A 17,535-nucleotide genomic window follows, 5' to 3' on the forward strand; every position below is an offset into this window, starting at 1 on the left:
CCAAACCCCCAGTGCTGGTGGGGGGATGGGATCTCTTTCATAAAGACACCCAGCCATGCCTGAAAAGCTCCAGATGATGGAGAAACCTCACCTGAGGCCTGTTCTAGTGCTTGATTACTCCCACTGTGAAAAATGACTTATTTCTAGCAAGGGTCAGTTTACAATTCCAGCTTTCAGCTGCTGAACTATGTTTTGCCACTGCCTGTTAATCAGCAGCGCTTGCTCCCCACAGTGCCAGCATGCCTGGTTATGTAGTGGGGCTTTGTGTGGGAGCACAATCCAAGCCCTTGCTCCTGCAAGGGATGCCCTCAGGATGGCAGAGCTGCTGAGGGCAGTGGGCTGCTGGTTGTTACTCTGGACCCCTTTCCTGGGACAGCAAATATGAAGAAACATGGAGTGACTTATTTACATCCACATGCGATGCATACATAATAACAGTAACTCCTGATTCGAAGGGTTGTCATTTTCGGTCATCAAACAGAACTACCCAGCTAGTACAACCTGCTCTAAAATTCACCTTAAGGGAAAAGGAACCATAAATGGAGTCTCACAGGGGACCCTAAAATTTGTTGGGGGTGCCTGTTTTATTAACAGCACTCTTCAAATGTGACCATGATGTGTAGTGTACACATGGGCTCCAAGCCAGGCTTCGAGGAATGGCTAAACCCAGCAGTATCTGTGCAGCCCTGTCCCATGCCACTGAGCCAGACTTACACTTCTGAGCCTCCTCGTACTCATGCCTTGCCAGCTCCTCCTGGCTGCCCAGACTCCGCTCCTTCATCTCCCTCAGCATTCTTTCCACCTCGGCCATCTTCTGCCGAAACTCCTCAGTGGAGGCGGTACTGGTATTTGCTGCCCCAAACCTGGCCATCTGCCGCACCAAGTCTGCAGAGAAATCCAGATCCCCCGTTAGCATTGACCAACCCAGGTCCTTCATAATCTCCTGAGATCCTTCCTCTCTTACACCGTCCTCAACAAACCACAGCTAGCCTTCATGCAGTACTCAGGCACCCAAATCGCTCGAGGTCACTCAGAGGTATTGCCCCACTCTGTTTCCTTAGTCGTTACAGTAACGCATGCTACATCCCAAGCATCTTTTTGTGGCTTTACTTCCTCTCCCAGATCCAGTCACTCCCTGTTTCGCTAAATCTCTCCTGAAGCAGTAGTACAGATTGCCCCGGTTTTATGCATTTTAATAACATTTGTGCAAGTTTAATGTATTTTTTCCAAAGGCTGTGTTTAGCCAAACAGCTGGGACTCACAATAAGCCTGGTCTACCTGAACAGCCAGAATTCTGCAGGGATCTCCATTTAATTTGTATTCCCCTTGTTTTCTCCACTTTCAGCTCTTTCTAAGTGATGCAGTGCTCAGTGCTGTTTGAAAGCAAGAGCGTGGCATTCCCAGCAGGAAAAACCCACAAAGCAGAGACCCTTCTTTACCTACCTGCAATGCCTTTCTGAATGCTTTGGATATTTAGCAGGAGCTGCTCCCCCCTCTGGTAAGTCTCTCTCGTGTGCTGCTCAATCCTGTTTGCTTCTCTGTGAGTCATTCTCATCTACAACAAAAAACACTGGCTTAGCTGAAGTATGAGATCATGTTTTATGTGGTCTGTCAGCAGGAAAGATGTTCCCAAAAGGCACATAAGGCTTAGGAATGTGCAGTTTTTGAGGTCCTTGAACCACGTCTCCTCCAACAGACTGCCCTGTGCAACAGGCTGCCCTCACCTACGATGCATTTAGTGATGGTCTTATTCAGCACCTTCAGAGAAGCACAAGCCATAAATGCAGCTCAAATGCAACAGGCTCTGGATCCTGAAACAGTCCTAAGACCACAGAGGACAGCACTGTCCTGCGCTCTTAACACAGGATAAGCCCTAGAGCCTGGAGCCAGGCCCACCTGGGTCCTGACCAGGACACAAGAAGAGATGGAGGGCTGCAGTTTGGCCGTTCAGAGCGTAGACGTGTGTAGATGTACGTATACACAGAGGCAGTTTGTTCATGCAGCTGCCCAGGGACATACATCATCAAATAGAGACTTTTCCCTCTCCCTTAGATTAGGAGCAGGTAGTTTATAAATCAAATCAAATCAAACTCTTGCTCAGTTTGTAAGTTCTCTGAAGACACAACTGGCGGTTTTTAGACTGTATATAGATTGCATCTTGCAAAAGGTGTTGCTGTACTGAGGCCTCCAAGGACTATTACAATAAAAAGGGTCAACTCATTTGCTGACAGGGCCCAGGCTCTCCCTGCCACATACATCCAGGATGGACCTGGATGTTTACATTCCTGCCTCGTATGCTTCTTCTATAAATTACATTTTATTGAATTTGTTTTTACTGGTTAAAGTTGGAACCGCCTCAAAAGCAAGTAATAAATTAAGAAACACTCATGGATATCACAAGATGTTTAACAGCCCTCCAAGGGAGGAACGCAGGTAATCTAGCTTGAGCATCTACGTAAGAGACCCTGACCCCCAAGCCTAGTGCTGGCTGGGCAGAAGATCCATCCTGCCTGAACTAGGCTCCTCACAGCTTTCAAAGCCCTCATTTTAAGTAAAAGGAGGGATTCGTGCTCTGGCAAAGGAAGATGGAGAAATACCCTACTTTGTGCTGCAGCGCGTTTAGGTCCTGTGTGAGGTCCACGTTCTCATCCTCCAGCTCGTCAGCCCTTTGCCTGACCTTGCTCAAGGCTCTCTGGTACTCACGCAGCCAGTTCTGGAAAAAAAGAGCTGAAATCAGGCCAACGGGTCAGGAAACATGGGCAGAAAGTGACGTTAAACCTTCCACATACAGCAATAGTCGCCATAGTGCTGTTGAGACCGTGGAGGCGAGCCCAGGCAATGGAACTGGCGTTGAGGTTGACCAGCTGGCTGCGAATGGAGGGGAAGGACATCTCGATGCTCTGCAGATCCTCCAGCAGAAGCAGGACACAGCTGTCGCACACTGCCAGGGGAACGGAGCGGTCAGCACAGGGCCCTTTCCCGAGGCTTCCCTCCCCTCTTTCCCCAGGACTAGAGGATACAGACCTTCACACCTCATGCTGTCTGGACCGTTTGCCACAGGGATCTCGTACTCGTGCATGCAGACGTCGCACTGCTTTCCCGTCAGCCCGTTGGAACAGGTGCACTCCCCAGTGCGCGGGTCGCAGGAGCCCCCTCTGCACTCGCACTCTGCCAAGTTTAATAACAGGGAAACACCCGCGGCATCATTTTGTGCTGTTGCCACCCCGGAGGGAGGGGAAGGGGTGGTTTTATTCCAGCTGTGCAAATTGCATCCCTGCTTATCTACACGCCACTGCTGGGGGTTTCCCTGTGCAACCTAGCAAGGTGCACAGGAACTCAGACAGCAGCCAGTTGTTTTCCACCTTTAACAATTCAATTAACACAGAATGCCTTGTCCCACTCCTCCACGTGTGGGACCCAGCACCCGGGAAGCAGGACTCACTTGTACAGCCACTCTCGCTGAAGCCCCAGTAGCCCGGGGCGCACTGCTGGCAGCGTGAGCCGCTGACACCGGGTAGGCAGCTGCACTGGCCCGTCTGTGCGTGGCAGCTGCTCCCCACAGCGCCGACGTCGCAGTCACACCTCCGGCAGCCAGAGCACCCCTCGAAGCCGTAGTACCCCTCCTAGGGAAAAGCAGAGCAGTGGGTGCCCTGTTCAGCAAGAGGGTATGTGTGCCTCCCTTCTGGTGCAGGCTGAGGCGATGTGGGACCCCAGTCTTGCTTTCTAGGGGTGTTTTGACCACCACAAAACTCGTATCAACGTGGCAAAGATGTGGAGCTGCAATAAGAGCCCAGACACATTGCAGCACCGCCCTGCAAACCTGCCCTTGCCCTGCAACACCCACACTGGATGCATGCAGGGAAATGGGGTTTATACCCTCCAGGGTACCACATTACTGCCCAGGCTGCAGCTGAACGCTGCCTCCATCACTTGCTGCCAGATCTTTAATAGGCTTTCACCATGCATAGGCAGATCATGCAAATCCAGTCTTAACCACCTGGCTGCCAGCCCTGCTGCCAGCACCGCTCTGCTCACAGGCCTCGGGATGACGCACCGGGGCTGCCTTTGTCCCCGTGCTAAGAACAGGCACCATCTCAGTATGCAGGCAGCCCTCACCTCGCAGTGGTCGCAGTGCTGGCCTGTCACCCCAGTCTTGCAGAAGCACTGGCCGGTTTGTGGATGGCACGACTCTGTCCCACAAGGCGAGCAGTTGCACTCTGCAAGGGAAAAGTACACCCAGTTATATGCCAAGGAGACTGCTCAGTCACTCACAAATGTTATTCCCGACAGGGAATCTTATTTCTCCCTTATCTATCACAGTCAGAGCAAAGGCAGAGCCTCTCTCCTCTTGGATTTGCTCCTGCTGACAACTTGTTCCCATGACACCTTCCCAGGGCAGACCCCCTTTTGTGAGCTGCAATTTGGCTGCTGTTCTTCAGAGGGAGATGAGCAGTGCTGGGAGCGAGCTGCACAAACCCATGCTCCCGAGGGACTGCCAGCACCGCTGCTGCAGTAGCTGCTCGGGGCAAGACTGTTCCAGCCTGGGTGTGGTTTGGTGGCTCGCATTCCAGGGTTATGGAGTTGTGATGCTGGAGGGCAGGTTTTAGGAGTTGTTTTTTTTCTTATTATCACCTTTGGAGGGTGCCTGCAACGTGTGCAACCAAGCGTGTGACTCATCGGGGCAACGCACAGCCTGGCTAAGGTGCTAAACACATCCACGGTCAGTCTGTCTATCTTCCCCCATCCCGAGCGCTTGCTGCCTGCCCCACTCACGTGTGCAGTTCTTGGCTACCACTGCATCCCCGTAGTAGCCGGGGGTGCAGACCTCGCACCGCGCGCCAGCCGTGTGGTGCATGCACCCCGTGCAGGCGCCTGTCAGGGAGTCGCAGCTGCTGAACAGCATGTTGGGATCCGTGTTCCCACTGCAGTCGCAGGGCTGGCACAAGCTGCCAATCACCAAGGGATTGCCGTAGTATCCTGGAGCACACCTGGAGAAATACGGCAAGTTAAAACACAGCCAGGCATTGGGGGCGATCCCCACAGCTCATGCCTTGCACCATGCTTGAGTCTTGTGCAATTATAACAGTGCGAGCATCCAACACTTGCACTGATGCAACCCTCAGGGATCTCAAAGCACTTTGTGTTTTGCCTCACAGTACCCCAGAAAGGTGCCTTTATCACAGACTGCAAGTCAAGGCAAAGCACAGCTAAGTAATACACCCACGGTAACACAATATGTCAACAGTGGAGACAGCAACAGGGCATTTGCAGGCTGAAAAGGATTGAAAGAAATCCCGCCAGAGCAAAGCACATCGAGGGCAGAGCCGACCGTCTCCTTTGCAGTCTCTACTAGGACAACTTTACTTCTGCCACAGCAGTGGCTGCACGGGACTTGCATGTGTATGGCCTCAGAAACATGGGTGCCATCACCCTTACCGCTCACAGTTGGGTCCAGCGTAACCGGGCTTGCAGAGGCACTGGGTGTTGGAGCCCTTGTGGACACAACCAACGGCAAAACTGAAACGACAAGGGGTGAACAGGAAGGTGCAGTTACCCCTGACATGGTGCCAGGAGAGCTGATCACTTGGTGTGGGCCGCTGGGGCCCTGGGTAAGAGGCCATGGACATGGTTTGGGGCCATGGACAAGGCTGGCATTGCGACACCCGCCAGTGCCAAGCCAGTGCCCTGATGTGGCACAGCATGGTTCCCAGTGGTTAAACAGTGAGGCCAAACAGACAATCCCATCCAAGGGTACTTACTTGTTGGAGGCAACTGAAAGAGGGCACGGACATCCAACACACTGCAGGGGTTCTTCATCAGAGTGGCTGCCCACATAGCCATCCTTGCATCGCTCACAGTGGTCTCCCTCCGTGTTGTGCTGGCAGTTCTGCAAGGAAAAGGCAGGCTGCGGGCTCAGCACTGACAGCAAGAAATGGTGGGTCGCACAAAGAATTCCCCACCAGATATCTGGATGCTTCAGTCCTTCCTCTTTCCCAGAACTGTCTTTCACCCTAAGCTGACCCTAAGCGGGACCACCCCTGAAATGGCACATGCAGCTAATGCTCCAATTCAGGCACAGTCCTGCCCGCTCAGTTAGTATGTGAAGAGCTTTTTAATCACATGCTACAGATCTTATAACTCCAAAATATCATGCTGCTTCACTGTTTACTTACAAGGCATATCCCAGAGCCCGGCAGGCACTGATCTGAGTGGCCGTTGCAATGACATGGGATGCATTTTCCCAGAAAGAGCCCCTTGGTGTCCCTGTAGTAACCTGGAGCACATTCCTGAGGACAGAGAAAAAGACAGAGATCTGAAAAACAGCCCAATGCATTCAGGCAAAGCAAAGAGACTAATATAGTTTCCATGACAGAATTCCCACAGGGTTGTACTGATGGAGAAGAGATTAAAAGCAACAACAAAGATTTTTCCAGTGCAGCTCCTTCCTGCTCCTCGTCAATAGGAGGTAATTGGCCAGATAGAAGGACTATTCCAAGGTACTGCATGCACTTAATTTTGGTCTGCACCACCTGCACCACCTCAAGCCTCTTCCAAGAGGGCAGATGCAGCTAACACACCTCTCCCAGGTGCACTGTGTTGTGGTAGGAGGGGAGCCGGGCACGGGCTGGTGCGGGGCAGCCTGGGAGATGTTGTTCCTTCCTTCGGCACAACCTGAGCTGTAATTTCAACTGAAGCCCTCAGGGGCTGGCTTGGAAGCTGGTACTCTGGCACCACTGCTTTGCACAAACATCCAAACCCCCCGGCTGCCACCTACACCAAGCACGAGGGGTGGCTGAGACCCAAAAATGTGACTGTTTGACTCCCCTCTGCCTGGAGCAGCAGGAGGAGCAGCACTCCTGCGTTCACCCTTACCTGGCAGGAGTCCCCCTGGTAGTTAGCTGGGCAAAAGCACAGTTCCACGTTACTGGCACGGATGCCCGTAGCTGTATCTGTTGCCATCTCCAGGACCACGCGGCGCAGGGACACGGAGGAAGAGAGCTGGGAGAAGAGCGCCCGGATCTGCAGCTGTTCCAGGTTTGCCAGCACCATCATGAGCTCCTCTCTAGACACAGGGTTGTGTGTCTCTGTGTGCCTGAAGTTACCCTAGTGGGAGAAGACCTGACATTACTGGCAGGAAGCACAGCCACCTGAATATCCACAGCCCAGCCTTCATTTCCCTGTTGCTATCTCCCCTTTGCACAGGTAAAAGAGCCCCTGGATGTTCACAGCCAGTTCTACTGCAATAGGCAGCACCTAAAATACTGAGCTCAAAGCAACTGTCCCTTCTGTCTACGTGCCAGTCTTGTCCTTTCAGTAGCATCTGAGCACTTAACTTGGTATACACTTGTGTGTGCAAACTCACCTCTACCAGCTGCAGCTGGCCTTCATGTACCTCCCCTGGGGACGGGTAGGTGCCTTCCAGAAACATGATGCTCATCTGATTTCCCTGGGAAAAGCAAGAAAGGTGTCAGTCACCACCTCATCCTGCTCAGGCATTAACAAGGGGCACCAGGGAATTTCTCGGGCTGCACCTTTAGGATCACATCCGGGCGGGACTCCATGGGAATGAACACATCACCCCTCCGTGGGTCGGAGTGAAGCTCATAGCGCAAGTGCCCACCGTAGGAAGACACCTAAGGGAGAGCCAAATTGCATGTGGTGCTGTGAGTCCACACCAGTGAGCTAGGTCAGAGCTGTCCATGTTCAACCAGAGCATGAGCAATGCTTGCATGTCAGTGGGCATGCTGCCAGCACACGTGTTGGTGGGGTCAGGGATGTACATGACTGCTGGTCCAGCTGCCACTGTACTCTTACCCGGTCCCCGAGGTAGGAGCTGGGTGCAACCCAGTAGAGCTCCTGGTAAGCATCCGGGAGGTTCTTGAGATCAGCGCGGAGGAGCTGCTCCCGCAGGCTCAGAGTCGTCGGCACCTCCTGGCGGTCGCTGCTCAGCAAGAGCCACCCATTCATGTCGACGAACTGTGGGGGAAGAGCAACCGTAGATCTTCTGCTGGAGCTACAGAATGTATTCGGGTGCCGATGCTTCAGTAGAGCGAGTCCCACAGCAGCAGAAAGGATGATAACAGGCTCATAACCTCACATGCATCCTGATGAAGCCACTGGAAAGCTGAGCACCACCCCTGCCCTCCCACATGGCCCAGTCCCCCCACACCATGACTTTCTACCCTGTGAGACCCCAGAGACCGGGAAAAGGGGTTGGAAGTGGGAGACGGGCACAGGGAGACAAAGGTAACCCTCCTCACAGCGTATCTTCCAGAGGGGTAGGATTAATGCAGGACAGAGACCCGAGGGCAGCAGGGAGCCGGGCAGATGGGAACACAACTGAACTGCAGGCTCTGGTGGCCCCTGGCCCCTCTCACCTCAGCTCGGTGCTTCTCAGCACTGCGGCAGCGATCGGTCGCACCAAAGCAGAAACATTTGGTGCAGCCCTTGGGGTTGCTGGCATCTAAAGAAAATGTCCCCAGACGGCACTGGTCACACCTCGGGCCCTCCACGTTTTCCTGGAAGACAAGCAAACTCAACAGTGTCAGCAGCTCCTCACTAGATCTTAGTGGAGGACAGACACGGCCGTATGAGGGATCAAAGCACAACGATGTGATGCTGAAAGACAATTAAGCAGTCCCTGAACAGATTTTGCTTGCACACCACCCATCAAACATTAAATTCACCTGGGGAAAGCACTTGTGAACCCTGCAAAGGAGCTGGAGCAGGTAGCTGCTCCAGTAGCAGGTAGCAGGTAGCTCAGCAGCAGTTTAGGTGACTCTGTCGTCACACAGAAGCAGGAGTCGTCAACAGGGCTGACAGCTTTACTACAACAGGCTCTGACACGGGGCTGGACTCAGGCTGCCTGTCTCCCCCCAGTGACAGCCCAAAGTAGGCCTTCATGGCCAGGAAAGATGGGAAGAAGGAGTCTTTCAGGGTGCTCTGAACCCACCACCACATGCGGCAGGCTGGCTGCAGCTCAGCACGCAGGCATTCTCCTTCTCAAGCCCTGCTCCCTCCCGGCACGCCAGACACCCACAGCCCTCCTAGGCTGAACCAGCTGTACGGCCAGAGCAGGAGAGCTGAGCCAAGCAGAAACACACCGCGTGAAGGCATCAAAGGACTGACCTTGCAGTGACACTGCCCCGTGACAGGGTCGCACACGCTTGCTTTGGTGCCAGCCTGGTGGCAGTCACACCGCCGGCAGTTGGGGTAGTGGTAGAAGCCAGGGGCACAGAGGTCACACTGTCGCCCTATGATATTGGGCTTGCACCTGGATGGGATACAAGAGCCGCAGCGTTAGAAACCTCTGCCTTGTGCTGCTGTGCGGGGAGCAGCCAGGCTTTCAGAGCTTCACCCACACTGGCAGGGACACAGTGCTGATGAGGATTTCCCCATCCTGCATGTTTCCTCCCTGCAACCTGCTGATGAGTCCCATCACTCCAGCAGGGACTGGGGATGCTGCGAGACATGCCCTGCACCGGGACAGGGCTCCCTCACCTGCACTGCCCACTGTCCACGTCGCAGCCCGGCTCCGTCAGCTCCTGCACGCCGGGCCGAGAGCAATTGCAGTCCTCGCAGCCGATGAGGGGGTGGCAGCCGAAGGTCTGGGGCTCGCAGACAACACACTCTGGCTTCAGGGTGTGCGGAGGGCAGATGCACTGCCCCGTCACTTCATCGCAGAGACGTGTCCCACAGTTGCAGGCTGGAAGGGGCAGAAATGGGATTGTGTTTGGGGGAGCAAGACCCAGGCAGCCCAAGGAGAGCACGAGGCAATGGATGCAGAGCTCAACCGCTCTGTGGGCATCTGGGCTGTTTTCATGCAAGTGGAGCCATTACAGGGCTGGAAAATGCAGCCATTTCCCAAATCAGCCTCAGCCCTGTAAGAGGCAAAACAGCAAGCACTGGGAAAGCAGAGCAGGAGACGGGACAACTCACGCCTGCAGTTGGGGAAGCCCCAGTAGCCGGTGGCACAGCGGGAGCACTCTCGCCCGATGACGTTGGACTTGCAAGGACACTGCCCGCCAAAGGGCTCGCACTGGCTGCCCCGTGCCCCTGCCTCGTGGCACCGGCAGGGCTGCGCCCCGTTGTTGTAGAAGAGGGAGAGCGAGATGGCAGAGTCGCGGCAGAACCTTGATGACGTGCTGGGGCTGCAGGGGAATGCAGGAGGAATCACCTTGATGCACACCCCGACAGCCTCCCTACCACCCCAAAATCCAACAGGATCTCCTACAGATGGGTACTGAATTAGTGGGTGGGAGAGCCTGTGACACTGAGATCCCACAAATACCCACAGGTTTGGTCATTAGATAAGGAAAACCTTAACCAGGTCCCTCCCCTGCCACACATGAAGGGAATGGGTCTTTGCTCCCTGAGGAGCGTGCAGCCTGCAGACAGCAGAGCAGCCACCCGAAGCCAAGGGTCTCACTTGATGTAGAAGCTGTTGATGCCGCAGCTGCTGATGAAGTCATAGGACTTGTCCAGGGGTTCCTCCTGCAAGTACTGAGAGCTGTAGCTGTCCTCAGGCACCACGAGGATGTAATCCTGCAAAGCAAGGACAAGATGGGTGAGCCAGGCTCCTTAGCTGAGCCAGACAGGTGCAGTCCAAAATGAGCTCACTCAAAATGCACCTTTAACTTCTCATCAGCTCATCCCTTGCTGGGACAGAATATAGCACACAAAATGCCTGAGTACTGGAAAGACCAGGGATCACCTCTCCATTGAGGTCTGTCCACCAGGGTTCATCTACTTTAATGCTCCACGTGAGGGGTGACCCAAATTCACTGGAGTAAAAAAAGGCAGAATACCCCAAAAGGGCAGCACTGGCTGTGCTTCAGCACAGAGGCAGGCAGTCACCGTCATCTCAAACTCCTAGACGTGAAGGCACCTGGGTTCCAGTTCTGTCTTTCAACAATTTATCCAAATTTTGGTCAATCTTCTAGTCCTGTTGCCTGAGCATAACAAGGGCTACCTGCTCCCATGATGAGACCTGCCTGGACAAATAATGCTATACAGGTGCAACATATTACTGGGGTAGAAATAAGGCTTATTCTGGATTATCACGAGCTATGTATGCAAAGTAACAGCTTCCATATATGCCTTGCTCTGGTATTAAAACCACACAGTGAAGGATAATTGTCATATACAGACCCTGTTTCTGTGAATCCTGCCCTCAATTCTACACCACTAAGGTTGGAGATTGCAACTTCCTAGGGTAGTTCAGAAACTGAGTGATGGTGGGAAACATTCCTGCAGCCACACAGTGACAAAAATCCCCAAGAACAAACTCCAGCCCCGCTGGAGCCATGTGGCTGGAGCCTGGTCCAGCATCGCCCAGGAGCTTCCTGGAGAGAGGCTCACCAGCCACAGCTGCTTGCCCTCTGGCACTCGAACAACCACAGTCAGATCATTATCGGTAACATCCAGGATAATCTGGTCCTCGGAAACTACCAGGCTCCGGCACCCGTAGCCATGCGGGCAGAAAGTAGCATTGGTCTGACCTGAAAAGACAACAAACCTATCGGTCCCACATTTCCCTTGCAGTCCCCATCACACCCTCCCAGTTTGGAACAGATAAGTCAGTCTCGCTTCATCTTTGCACTCCTTGGTGAGCCCACAGTTATCCTCTGGCATCAAAAACTTTCCAAGGCTTCTGCCTACCAGCAGCTTCCCCCAGGTCCCCGCTCTTCTCACCTTGCCAGATGCGCCCACCGTTGATTAACACTTCCACGGGGAAGGTGGGATGGTTGGGCTGGTAGTAGTGTAGGATGAAAGCGTAGCGTCCCAGGGTCTGGATCCGGCTGTTAAACACAACAGCAGCCTGGCCCGGAACAGCAGAACAAAGAGACAAAACCCCACATCTGATGCCTGCACTCACAGCCGGGATATTTTTTATTATTGCATAAATTTTTGCTCTTCTTGCACAACTGTCAGGTTACAGACTGTCAGGTCTTGAGACTTTTGGTGAATCGACCCCTCATGTCTCCACACTCCCACCTCTAACAGTGCCACCTGCAAAGCTTTTCCTGGGAGCCCAGAGAACCAAGCAGGGTTGGATGAAGCTAAAACAGGAAAGTCCATGGGAATTACAGGTTCAGGGACAAGTTTAAAGTCCAAATTAAATTCTGAAAATGCTAATTGCTAAATCGCTAATTGCTAAAGCTACTCAATAGAGAAGGAAAATTTCTCCCTGCCCCAGGTGTGCAGTGTCACAGCACCAGCAAACCAGCCCAGCCCACACCCATGCCACTACCTGCAGTGGTTGCAGGAGGATGAGCTCTGCGGCAGGGTCCACCGCTGTGGGAGGCCGAGGTGCAGGCTCCACCGGGACCCCAGCTAGAGCCACATGAACAGCCTGAGCCAGGGGGACGTCAGGGGCGATGGGCAGAGCCTGGCCCCCCTCCAAAACGATCGACTGAGAAAGCTTCAGGAACCTTGAGGGAACACAGGAGCTGCTGCAAAACAAGGAGAAAATGGGATGTAAAGATCTCTGACAAGGAGAGATAGAGGCTATGGGGTCCTGGCAGCAGAAGCATGCCCTGTAACACCTGGCAGATTACGAAGCGTGCCTGCTGAGGCAGAGCCTTCTACCAGGACCCCTGGGGCTCTGGGACATGGGCTCAGCGGGAAGAACAGGAACCTTGCACAGGCTAATTCCTGTCCAAATATTGATTCAAAGCAGCATCACGAATTCAGATACAGTGAGTGTCTCTTGCTGTATGTGAGCAAGCACAGGAAAGCCTATTCAGGATGACACTTGAGTGTCTGCTCAGGACTGCTACAGGAGGCAGTGTGGTGTTTAGGTAAAGGACCAGCAGCCCGACTTCCAATCCTTACTCCACTGCTGCCTGCTCAGTGGACATGGGCAAGGCTCTTCGCCTCAGCCACAGATTTCTTTCTCCTGGGTCAAGAACTGAAAAGGCTCCAAACCTGAGGGAAGCGGGGGAAGCAATTGCTTTTGGAAACAGCCACATTCATGCTAAAACCTTGAGGGACCCGAGACTCTTACCTGTTGGATGAGAACATGCCATGGACGCTGATGCAATGCACCTTCGGCTCAATGAACTCTATGGTGAACTGTGCAGCAGGTATGAGGTACACTTTGTGCTGTCACACGTGAAAGAGAGAGAGAGACACCCGGTTACATGACAGCCTCTGCCACTGGGAGCCTGCAGCAGTTTTTGTGCCCACCAGTGATCAGGCTGACCACACTAAGCACCTCCTTAGCAACACTTCAGCTAATGCACGGCAGGTCACACCTCTGTTCACTGCCCCTTCTTCCTTGGCACAAGCCCTAAGGCGTTTAGGAGCTCCAGATATTTATGGGATTCTTCTATCCTTGGCTAAGCAACTGTGACACCTTCAAGGTAAAATCGGAAAAGGCACTGCCACACTGCTGCAGAGCTCCCTCTGCAAACAGCAGCAGCTTCTCCCCATCTTCTCCCAAATCCCAGTCCCATGATCTACTTCAAAACACACCACTGACCACGTTCTCCACCTTGGACTGCTCATGGCATAGACTAAGATCTAGTATCCAGTCCAAACAGGACTAGAAAACTCTTCTACAGGCTAGGTACCACTTCTGCCTCTCCTCCTTGCAACCTGCCAACAGAGCTGCCCTCGCAGGGAGCCTACCAGGAAGAAGTCAGCCAGATCGGAGGTGAACCGAATGGTGGCCTCTGAGGTAAGTTCAAAAGTTGCCACGCGGCTCTGGGAATCTACAGCAATCCCTCGACAAAGGAAACTGTAAGAGAAACAAAGATTTTGAAGCCAACCTTGAGCAGGGTCATGACCCATTTCTTGTCTTGCCAGCTATATGTCCTGAAGGTATTTATACAAAGTCCCTGTAAATCTTTTGATGCCTTTTCTGGCAAGTCATAAGAGTGAAGTTTCCCAAGGACACCCCAGACATTTGTTTCCTATTGCAACGGTTGCAGTCTGAAGTCAGACACTTTTACAGTAAGGGACAGGGTTTGACCTGCACCAACAGCTTCAGTAAACCTGCCCATAGGCCATTCTCTAAATCAGGGCCCCTACCAATGCACCCAGCTGTAAACGGGAGCCACAGATTATCTCCTGGGAGAGTCATTAGAGGACTACGTTGGCACAGGCAGTGTGCCAGGGATGCCATGTATTTCCCAGGGATGGACAGTCACTAAAATCCACGTCCAGGTAGAATGAGTTTGGACATACACAGCTCAGATGTACAACACTGAGGCATTGCTTTGTTCACGTGATAAAGCAGAAAAAGCTCAAGTGGGGGGGCCTGTCCTTGCCATGCTGAAGGAAGACTGAACCCCTTCTCCATCTCAGAGCTGACCATACCTGTAGACACACGGGTAGAAGAGGAAGGTAGCCTGCTGCATGGCTAAGTGTGGCGAGCTCACAGCAACGCCCACCACCTGCAAAGCATTGGTGTTGGCATACTCCACCACCAACACGTATTTCCCAGGCTGGGCGATAGGCAGGGAGAGCTGGACTTCCACCTGGAGGACAGAGAGACAAATGAGTGAGGGCCTCCTGTCCCACTCCCCATAGTGAGCGTGTTCAGGATGCCTGTGCTACAAACCACCCTCCTCTGCAGCTGAGGGGACAACGGGCCAACTCTTACCATATACCACATGTGTCCTTGCAAGCCCTTTGCATGTGAGACACAGCTTTTGGGTGCCTTGAACAACAGGGCATGCAAGTACACCACTGCAAAACCGATGGGGCAGCAGGGGGGTGTACATGTGGGCAAAGCCCTTCTGCTAACCTGCCTGGGTGTATGTAAAGCACCAGATGGTGGGAGCAGAGGGATGAGTGCCGCAGTGCCCATGCCAGGGATGAAACAGAAGTGCCACTCACATCACTGCCACTGCATGTCGCCATCCGGGGATGGGAGGGGGTGAGCTGCTCTGTGGGACACACTCTGGGTAACCGGTTGTCCAGCCTGCACACCGCATCCACCCCTGACGCAGCAGGGAAGCCGTCCAGAGACAGGTACTTATATAAGAGGCAGCTAAGAAAAAAAATTGCAAAGTACGGTTGTTACATCACTATTGGTAAGAGTTAAGAGCACCCACGCAGCCTGATCCCAGCAAGATTTGCAAAAGGCTTTGGTCCAACACAAAGGCTCCACTGCCCTCAAAGGAACATCTCTGGTTAGCGTGGAGCAAGAGATCCTGTATTATAGGACCCATGATGGCAGTAACAACAAAAAGCTTCTCCCCTTGCAATGTGCTTTATCCTGGGGACCACTGTTATAGTGGAGGGGACAACTGGTGTCCAGAGCCCAACCAGCCTTCCTGCCAAGATGGACAGAGAGGTCCTGGGCACAGCAAGCAGATGCACTGAGATGCTCTAAGCCCTACCAGCCTCTGCCCATTCATTTTAAATAGTCCAGCAAGACGTAACTCATTGTAGCCATTTTCCAGGGCTGTTGACTAACATACAACCTGGCACTGGGAACCCAGCCTAGCAGAGGAGAGGGCTATGGTCTTACTGGGAGAGTTAGCCCTCCATATCCATGGAACACACAGACTGTGCCATGGATGAGGAGATCCACGCACTGGCTTTCTGGGACAGCGCAGGTTCAGTGGGCTTTATCAACCACAGCAAACTGCTCCACTAAGCCGTTTTATTGTATCCAGACCCCCCCCAGAGTGTGACTGTATATATTTCTTAACCCCAGGCCAAGAGAAGCTGAGTAGGTCCCCCACAGCACAAAAACATGGAGATCCTTACTTCTGGGTGGCTTGTTCTGGGGCTGGCTGGTAGGTACATGGCTCCGTGACCTTTAGCTGCAGTATTGGAGCTTCATAGTACGAGCTGGGTAGCAAAACAAGATAGTCCTAGAAGGAGAGATGGGAGAGTTGGTTATGTTTGGGACACTTGCCCCCAGGGAGCTGCTGAAGCCCCCTGTGGTGGATGGAGCACGGGGGCTGGTCCTTACCAGCAGCACACCCTCTGCTTCAACAACCAGAGACCAGGTGTTGGGGTTGAGTACGAAGGGCTCCCCAAAGCTGTTCTGGGGGACGGTGACAAAGGCTGGCTCCGTGCTGGGAGCAAAGACAATCTGCTTGGTCTGCTCTGTACCTGGAGCGGGAGGGATGAGAGGCTGTGAAGGGACTGGGATGGAAAACCTGGGGCTGCAAATAGGAGGCTATGCTCAGGGAAGCAGCTCTGTAGTGCAGCAGGGAGTCCCAGGCTCCTGCTCTCTTGGCGCTGCCGTAGCAGATGCACCACAATCCCACACTGTCCCATAACAGAGACATCCACTCCGGATCTGCTCAGTAGCTTAATGGGAGGGGGGGGGGGGGGAAATCACTGCAATCCTTAATGCTAATCCACAGCTCTCACAGTGTGCTCTGCATCCCCGGACTGCAAAGCACAGAGTACTGCATGCCAAGGAGCGTTTTGCCGGCTAGAGAAGGAACTCATCTGTGAAGAATTTATTCCGAGACAGACAAAAAGAATTGCCCAGCTACATTCTTCCTTAGGGATATTCTGACCCCGGCTCCACAGGCGAGATACCTGTCTTCTGGCAAACTCTCAGACCCCCAAGCTGTGCTCCTGTCTTTCTTGCCAGCCACAGACTCTGCACCTGAGATTTAGACATTAATTTTAACTGACAGGACAGAACGGGTTTAAGGCCTGATCCTGCTGCTGTTGAACAGCTCCTTGGCTCAGCTGACACAGTCGCATAACCTTTGCATTCATTAACTTTGGATGCAATAACGATACAGCACCTAGAAGCAGACTGTCTGCCTGTCTAGCAGTCTCAGGAGCGTTTTGAAGAGCGTGGGTGAGAGGGATTCACTGAGTACGGCTGCATGGCGAGCAGATGAGATGAAGAAGGAAGTGGGGAATGCGGCACGCTGACTATCCTGGTGTGATACATGGGCCTCAAGGCATAACGCAGAGAGCCAGAAGCTAAAGCAAGGGCTTGTGCTACTGCTGGGATGGGTCAGCCCCTTCCCATGTGTGCTAGCTCTGTGACATGCCTGGCATCAGCTGAGGCCAAGCCCTTGCTTTCTCGGATGGGAAGCAGAAGTGAGGATGCAAGGAATGAAGAGATTTCCCTGAACAGGCAATGGGATAGATTTCTGGACAAGCTGAAGTTTCACATCCCTTTGATACGATACAGAATTCAAACTGAGATGGCTTCTGGAGGTGGGGTGGGAGAAACTGGTCTGCAAATCATTGGAAAAGGCTTCCCTTTTGCAAGCCACATCTTCCAACTTTTCTTCTTTCCAGGCTGCTTGTCCTTTATCATGTGAAGGCCATTCCACTTGGGCAGAAGGTGGCTCAGCATTTCTGGAGCCGATCTGGCCTATCAAGGAAGCTGCCCTCCTGGGTTCCATTGCTGGTGCGTCAGTCTGGCAGCTTGCCTTCAGCACTAGAAAAATCAAATGTTGCTTCTGAGCAAGGAGGGAAGCACGTTCCATAAGGCAAATGAGCTCTGCTGCTGGATAAGACAGATTGAATGCTTCCTGACCTTTGGTGGGATCCTAAGGCATTAGCATGGCTTATGCTTCTCTTGTCTTTCTGCTG

At 53.1% G+C, this 17,535-nt stretch overlaps 1 protein-coding gene across 4 annotated transcripts in view; it reads right to left on the bottom strand.

Annotated features, from left to right (window-relative positions):
* The window catches only part of LAMA5 (laminin subunit alpha 5), a 96,405-nt gene that overhangs the window by 11,784 nt on the left and 67,086 nt on the right, over window positions 1-17,535 (bottom strand). For 3 of the 4 annotated variants that reach the window (XM_075516890.1, XM_075516891.1, XM_075516888.1), the window contains exons 24-52: window positions 15,935-16,077; window positions 15,727-15,833; window positions 14,848-15,001; window positions 14,326-14,486; window positions 13,636-13,744; window positions 13,010-13,107; window positions 12,254-12,455; window positions 11,695-11,821; window positions 11,362-11,501; window positions 10,430-10,545; window positions 9,940-10,151; window positions 9,502-9,706; window positions 9,130-9,274; window positions 8,379-8,519; window positions 7,816-7,977; window positions 7,533-7,634; window positions 7,364-7,447; window positions 6,874-7,104; window positions 6,174-6,287; window positions 5,760-5,887; window positions 5,437-5,517; window positions 4,774-4,988; window positions 4,117-4,217; window positions 3,443-3,623; window positions 3,025-3,168; window positions 2,790-2,941; window positions 2,603-2,713; window positions 1,444-1,555; window positions 715-885 (exon numbers count right to left, since the gene is read on the bottom strand). In XM_075516890.1, the coding sequence (XP_075373005.1) occupies window positions 715-885; window positions 1,444-1,555; window positions 2,603-2,713; window positions 2,790-2,941; window positions 3,025-3,168; window positions 3,443-3,623; window positions 4,117-4,217; window positions 4,774-4,988; window positions 5,437-5,517; window positions 5,760-5,887; window positions 6,174-6,287; window positions 6,874-7,104; window positions 7,364-7,447; window positions 7,533-7,634; window positions 7,816-7,977; window positions 8,379-8,519; window positions 9,130-9,274; window positions 9,502-9,706; window positions 9,940-10,151; window positions 10,430-10,545; window positions 11,362-11,501; window positions 11,695-11,821; window positions 12,254-12,455; window positions 13,010-13,107; window positions 13,636-13,744; window positions 14,326-14,486; window positions 14,848-15,001; window positions 15,727-15,833; window positions 15,935-16,077 (4,149 nt within the window). The remainder of the gene's footprint in view (window positions 1-714; window positions 886-1,443; window positions 1,556-2,602; window positions 2,714-2,789; window positions 2,942-3,024; window positions 3,169-3,442; window positions 3,624-4,116; window positions 4,218-4,773; window positions 4,989-5,436; window positions 5,518-5,759; window positions 5,888-6,173; window positions 6,288-6,873; window positions 7,105-7,363; window positions 7,448-7,532; window positions 7,635-7,815; window positions 7,978-8,378; window positions 8,520-9,129; window positions 9,275-9,501; window positions 9,707-9,939; window positions 10,152-10,429; window positions 10,546-11,361; window positions 11,502-11,694; window positions 11,822-12,253; window positions 12,456-13,009; window positions 13,108-13,635; window positions 13,745-14,325; window positions 14,487-14,847; window positions 15,002-15,726; window positions 15,834-15,934; window positions 16,078-17,535) is intronic. The other variant, XM_075516889.1, reaches the window with a different exon arrangement.

Source organism: Mycteria americana, chromosome 14 (genome assembly GCF_035582795.1).
Source record: "Mycteria americana isolate JAX WOST 10 ecotype Jacksonville Zoo and Gardens chromosome 14, USCA_MyAme_1.0, whole genome shotgun sequence".
In the NCBI taxonomy this organism is placed as follows: domain Eukaryota; kingdom Metazoa; phylum Chordata; class Aves; order Ciconiiformes; family Ciconiidae; genus Mycteria; species Mycteria americana.